General features: G+C 32.3%; 1 protein-coding gene across 4 annotated transcripts; it reads right to left on the bottom strand.

Moving 5' to 3' along the window:
- Window positions 1–2,551: 2,551 nt before the first annotated feature.
- LOC127081276 (probable alkaline/neutral invertase B) lies at window positions 2,552–6,696 on the bottom strand. Of its 4 annotated transcripts, none has more exons than XM_051021549.1 (5): window positions 6,576–6,696; window positions 5,080–5,552; window positions 4,498–4,929; window positions 3,656–4,214; window positions 2,552–3,252 (listed from the first exon to the last, which is right to left on the bottom strand). In XM_051021549.1, the coding sequence occupies exons 2-5, from the start codon at window positions 5,506–5,508 to the stop codon at window positions 2,954–2,956; spliced, it is 1,719 nt and encodes a 572-aa protein (XP_050877506.1). In that variant the 5' UTR covers window positions 5,509–5,552; window positions 6,576–6,696; the 3' UTR covers window positions 2,552–2,953. The 4 variants fall into 4 exon arrangements, with proteins under 4 accessions (XP_050877506.1, XP_050877505.1, XP_050877504.1 ...); XM_051021548.1 differs by lacking the exon at window positions 6,576–6,696 and adding an exon at window positions 6,396–6,526; XM_051021547.1 differs by lacking the exon at window positions 6,576–6,696 and adding an exon at window positions 6,119–6,285.
- Window positions 6,697–7,012: the final 316 nt, after the last annotated feature.

Here is a 7,012-nt window from a genome sequence, read left to right as displayed (position 1 = left end):
GTTCACACACTTTTGAGAATCAAAGTAAAACGAAATAGTGGGGGTTATGAACTTAGTTAAACACATCATATTAAGAAAGTACTTGACAAGTTCAAACACTTACATTTCAACAAAGTGAATACTCCATTTGATCTTAGTGTAAAACTTCAAAAGAATGATGGAAGAGTTGTGGCTCAATTGGAACATGCAAGTGCATGCAATGTACTAGATCCGACATAAAATTTACAATTAGTAAAATAAGTAAATTTTACTAGAAATTCAAATGGTGAGCACTGGAAGGCCATCATTAGGACTTCCGTATATCTTATGAAAACCAAAAATCTTAGTTTCATTATGGTAGGTTTCTTGCCATATTAGAAGGATATACTGATGCGAGTTGGATATCAAGTGTTGAATATCATAAATCTGCATTTGGATGAATATTTACACTAGTCGAGGTGAAATTTCTTGGAAGAGCAAGAAATAAATGTGAATCACTTTCTCAACCATAGAATCAGAGTTCGAGGCTTTTGCTTCCACTGGTAAAAAAGCTAAATGGTTTATGGACCTTTTTTTGAAAGTTCCATTCGCTAAAGACAATGTTTCAATGATGTTGATACATTGTGATAGTTGAGTCAGTTTACCTAGAGCATACAAAAAGTATATAATCAGAGTTCGAGGCTTTTGCTTCCACTTGTAAAAAAAGCTAAATGGTTGATGGACCTTTTGTTGAAAGTTCCATTGGCTAAAGACAATCTTTCAATGATGTTGATACATTGTGATAGTTGAGTCACTTTACCTAGAGCATACAAAAAGTATATAACAGAAAGTCTAAGTAAGTAGAACTTAGACATTCTTTCGTGAGAAATTTGATTAAGGATATAATCATTTCACTCACATATATACGATCGAGCTATAAATTGTTTTATCCATTTACTAAACTATTAGCCAGAGATTTAGTAAAGACTATCTCGAGAGGTATGAGTTTGAAACTCCTTGAATAAGGGTTCCGACAACGATAACAACCCAATATGAAATTAACAAACTTTAACGTAAGATTTAATGGGTAACAACAAGTCGTTGATTTGGATACTTGTGCACCATTTTGTGGCAATGTTGACTATTACATATTGAGGGTTGAGTTTTTCCAAACTCTTAATAAAGTTCTATGTCGAGGATATGTATCTCAAAAAATAGATACAAGATGAACTCCACCTATATGAATTTCGAGATGATGTCGTCTTAAAATGAGAGTTCACGTTTCTCTCATGAAAAATTCACGAAAACAAGAAAAACACATAGCCATAAATAGTGTTATGCGAGAGATGTAGGCGAAGAACCATTAAAAAATGTGTGTAAGGTAATGTCTATATAATCACAAGGGATAACGGTTTAAAACATATCTACCTAACATTCCGATTAAACTTTGCGTTATCCTTACTAAGGATAAGTTCAAATAGAAAGATACTTAACTGTGTTAACATTCTATTCTTTTATTCTTCTATAATTGATCTTTACATTATTAGAACAAGTGGGAGATTGTTGTAAATTATTAACAATTAATAATCTTGAGTGTGTTTCAAAATGACAAGAAAATATGCAAGTGAAAGTTAATTTTTTAATTCAGAAACAGGCAACACTTGTGAAGTGTTGCAATAGGCAATTTGTATTTTGAATTCAGAAATAGGCAACACTTCGTGAAGTGTTGCAAAATGCGAAATAGTATAGCCTTTGAAAAATTATTTTTGTTGGCGAAACAATGCAACATTTGATAAAAATGTTGTTATATGCAACACAATACAACATTTGATAAAGATGTTGTTGTAGTAGAAATAATGCAATATTTGTTGAAAGTGTTGCTGAAAGTGTGTGTTTCATCAAAGAGTCGCAGTCTTATGAAACAACAATATTTTGGCCTATAAATTGAGTATTCTAGATTCACAAAAACACAACACAAAAGTCTATCCTCTTCACACAAAATTCAAGATTTCATTTTCCCTACATTCGAGTTTTCATCGATCTTATACAAAATTGAGTATATGTTGGATTATCTTGGATATTCCTGCGTTTCAACTCCAAAACATTTGAGAGTGTTTGAAATACTTATAAGTAAAATAATTTTGTTTATAATTCTAACAATCTATTCTATTTAAATTAATTTCTAATATTTTAACTTTTAAAGAGATTCATTATGGTCCTACTCAAGTCAAGAAATAAGCTCGGATCTATATAACTTATATATAAATGATATCTAATTTATACGGACTAATAATAAAAAAAATTGAAAGTAGTTTTCTATTTAAAAAAAATTGTTTTTCTGTTATTGTTAAGTAATTAAATATTTTAGTCTCGACTTAAATAAATGCAAAAAAGTAAATCTACTAAATCCATATTTTTACCAATTACATAAACATTATCGACAATAATGGTTTGTTATATAGGTGTTTTTTTTTTTATGATTACAATATATGTGTTTTTCTAGTTTTAAGGCCTTTGTGAATAGTTTTCATTCAAAGTAATACTAAATATTAAAAGGACTTGAAAACAAAAAAGATGACACCATCTACGCCGCTTTCATGTAAAAAGGATAAATGGGGGAATGAATGATTATATCCTGTAATTTGTGCCGGATCAAGAAAACACAATCTACTGTCAGAGCCTTCTTAATTTCAATCTAATTGTAACATTTGAAGCTAAGAGTATATATTATCCAACAACAACTGCATGATGTTCAAGAGACTGAACCATAGCATCACCTTTTGCATAAAACAACTTTACCATTGAGAATCCTTAAAACTCTGCAGATGCTACACAAATGAGGATTCCACAGAAGGAACATGCAAACACTTGACATATGGAATGAAGCATAGAGTGCTTCATTAAGGTGTTTTCCCCCACCTTCAAATGACTCCATTTCTCACCTCTTCCTATTTATCATTGCAGGTCAAAATTGATGAGGAGAGACAAAAAAGAATCACAAAGTCCATGAATTTGATCTCTTGTGCACAGGCTGCTTTAGCTGTCTGTCTTCTTCAAGTGCTATGATACCTAAATGTGAAGGGTCATCAAGCATCATCCTAGCCACCAAGTAACCAGCAATAGACCAGGTTTGGCATTTTCGAGCCTGCTTCCCAATGTATCGACCATGCGTTCCATCATAATATTCCGGCCAGTTGTCTTTTAGCAATCTGGCTTCAGCAATTTGAAGGGCACGTTTTGCAATTTGGGGTCGCCCAGTCTTGATGGCCGCCGCAGACAAAAACCATAACATAACTGTAAACACCATAACCAATATCATCACCATATTAAAAAAAAAGCAAATACTAAAAGAGTTCAAAATATAAAGTGGAAATTTCAATCTCTTTTTTCTGGCTTTAGAGTATCCCTTATTTGAGGCAAGCTAGTAGTGTAGTTTTGATCAAAATCACGATGATACATCGTAATTCTGCCAAACTTACCATTGAACCAAACATGCACTCATACCATCTACATCTATTATAGTATTCTGCACTCGTATCATCTACATCTATTATATTATTCCTATGTTTCTACTGCATTTGTTTATTGATGAAATGTAGTTTGCTTTCCCTCAAAAGTGGTGTATTTTTACTATAGATTTACATACACACGCACACACACTTGTTCTATGAAATTAAGAATGGTAGCATAAGAATACCTGGCCAAGATCCCCCGTTGTGGTAACTCCATCTAGTATTTTTGGGGTCACATCCTGTTATGATTCTCCATTCATGGGTTTCAAGGGCTGGATAACAAACTTTGACAGGCATATCCCCAATTAGTTCCTCCCACCGTGATTCAATGAGATCCATGATTGCAACTGACTGCTCAGGAGTTGCCAAGCAGGACAAAATTGCAATGCAATTACCAAGGCAAAACCAGCGGAAGTCCATCCTAGCAGGACTCACATTCCCAATAAAGTATCCACCGTGATGAGGCATGAAATCAAAAATCCAATCTGGTAAAGAATCGGGAATAACATTGAACTTGTTCACTGCAGTATGTGAGTACTCTTCTGTTTTGAAGCGATATATATCATTAAGCTGCTTCAAATCCAACCAAAAATGGCTTCTCATATGATAGCTTAAGGCATGCAAACGTTTTATAATTCGTTCCATAAACTCTTTCCCTTCAGCATCTGGCTTAAGCAATTGCAAGGCACATCTTAAAGACATGAAGAACAATGCTTGAATTTCAATTGGATACCCATAAACACCCTGAAATCATAAAATCATGGATAAATTAACCACTAGGAATAAAAGTCATAGTAAATCCTCTGTCAATGCCTACATCTAGTATAATTCTGCTAGATTGTTTATCTCATTCTCTTTGGATTCAGTACTAGCATAAAAACAGATTGTGTTGAGTTTGATTTTTGCACAGAATTGGTCATTTAAATATAAACCAACAAAGTTGGGAAAATATTGAACAATAATCTTATCCAATAATCAATGCCTATTTTCAAGACAATATATTATGTGTAAAGTTCAGAAAACTCACCATTCTACGATCAATCATACAGCACCCATCAGCACATAGTAATGTTGGAAATGTATCAAAACCCTCTGACAAGCATAAACTCAGAATCAAACGCATACCCTTTTGACATTCAGGCTGTTCAGCCAAGGAAGAGTCTCCTGTAGATTTTGTGTATGCACGAAGTAATATAATCCACCAAAATCCAGAATCAACAGGAGCAACCCTACCTATTGCACTTTCACCAAAATCTGCTATCAGGGTTTCACGGTTTCTGACCGGATCATGGAACACCTTAAAACTAGCAGGCATCACCCCTTCTGCCAGCTGAAACCTATCAATCTTTTTCTCCCATGATTGAAGACGAAGAGTCTTTAAGAGAAAATTCTTAACAATGTCTGGTTCCCCGTGCATCAAAAAAGCCAAAGCACTTGGAACAAAGTCTCTTACAAAAACCTAGGTACAAAGATAACATCCCACATTAGGCCTCCATAGTAAACTCAAAATGATAGATACTTTCACAAGAACTGTAAGTACAAATCCATAAAATAAAATAAAAAACATGTTTAAAATCGTACTCAAAAAAAGGTTACAAACGCCTATTACCTGATCATAGTTAAGCTTCTCATCAGAATCTTCCATGGCAGCAATAGTCCCAACTGGCTCACCACGAAAATGTACCAAAGAACGCCTCAGAGCTTCCCAAGCTTCAGGCAATATTGAATTAGAGTCCAATATTAATGATCTTGGAGTGTTAAGACCTGATTTTTGCATAGGAGAATCAAGATGATCTCCAAAGCGAGAAAACATATCAGGTTTTGCGAACAGTTGCCGAGGAGAAAAGCCTATTGATAGTTCACTCATTGATCTTTCATCACATGATCTTTGTCTCTCTATGTTCAAAGTCCTTGGCTTATCTAACACTTTAGAAAAATCAATTTCCCCAATCTCTGCCACAGGACATAGTGTGTCTAGACTTTTCAAATTTCCATTACTATTGTGATGAGACAAATCTATCGAAGTAAGAGAAGACATCTTCCAGCAAAATCTTAGCACTTGCAGTAGTAGTGCTCAAAATCCTAAACACAAAGTATCTCAAAGTTAATCATATAGAAATAAAATTAACAAAAATGTAAAAGAAGCCAATGATGAACTGCTTATTACTTTGTATTGTATTGCAATCTTAAAATTAAACTCAAGTATTTCTCATACTCATACATCATTCTTTAAGGGTTTGTTTGAATTAACTTATTTGAACTCATCCATTGACATTAGTTATCCGAGATTATTTTCGAAAACTTATGAAAAGAGCTTATGACATTATTCATAAACTATTTTCAACTTATTCTCACAAGTTCTCTAAAATAGCTTATGAAAACAGCTTATAACTTATTAAAAAACAATTTACCTTTATCTTAATTTTAATATAAAAAAAGTTTATACAATGTGAATTACGGACACTGACACTAACACGTTGACATAGATAATAATTAAAAATAATAAATAAATTAAATATAATCACAGGTATCAGTATTGAAAAAACCAACATATTATTTTTAGGAGCGTGCTATCTAGCTTATAAATAAACACTTATCATAATAAGCTACAAATTGTAATTGACGTGAGGTTGTTCAAACAAACATACATAAAATGATTATGAACGCCAAATAAGCGGCAACATTCCAATTCAAGATTCCTAGCTCAAATAACAACAAATTTATAGTGAAATTGATTTGAACGTAACTTCAAAAGCAAAAACGAAGGACGAAACTTAGATTGTGTATCACATTGATTGTATATCGGTAACAGAAAGTTGAATCTTGGAAGAAAATGTAAAAGGAAAAGAGAGAGAAAATGAATCGGTAGTAATAGTAATGAAAGTGAAGATTGTAAAAATGTGAATCGGAAATTGAAAAACTAACCGAAGAAAGAAGAAAGCATGGGAACGAACGAATGAGAACACGTATGTGATGAGAATGGAACAGGGTGAAATGAAATGAAATGATGAATCTTATATTATAATTATATAAAATGCAATAATGCATGAAGTAGTAGTTAATTAATTGATAAATAAATAAAGTACTTAAGGTTCAGTGACTCACAAAGAGGAAGAAGCACGTGAAGAACCTCTGTCTTTCCTCGTGAATTGTGAATTCTGATTGTGATTGATTTCTAATACACAAAAAAGTGTGGCCTTTTTTTGGTTTTATTCCAGTATTCAATCATTCATTTTAATACTCCTCTCTTTCTTTCTGTTTTATAATCACTCATTATCTAATACGGAGTACTACTATACTATACATTAAAAATATTACGAGATTAAATATAGTGCACACCCAATAAAAAATAAATTTTAAAATAAAAATATCAGTTCCTAAATATTATACTTTCTTCTTTTTATATTATAACAAAATTTATCTTAAATTATAAAATAATTTATAAGTTTTTTAAAATTAAATGAATATGCATTTGATATAAAGAGACAATCAAATAATCTTAACCATTATATTTTCTTTTTATTATTTGACTTTTACTTTAA

This window comes from Lathyrus oleraceus, chromosome 5 (genome assembly GCF_024323335.1).
Source record: "Lathyrus oleraceus cultivar Zhongwan6 chromosome 5, CAAS_Psat_ZW6_1.0, whole genome shotgun sequence".
In the NCBI taxonomy this organism is placed as follows: Eukaryota; Viridiplantae; Streptophyta; class Magnoliopsida; order Fabales; family Fabaceae; genus Lathyrus; species Lathyrus oleraceus.
This window is presented reverse-complemented; position numbering and strand designations above follow the sequence as displayed.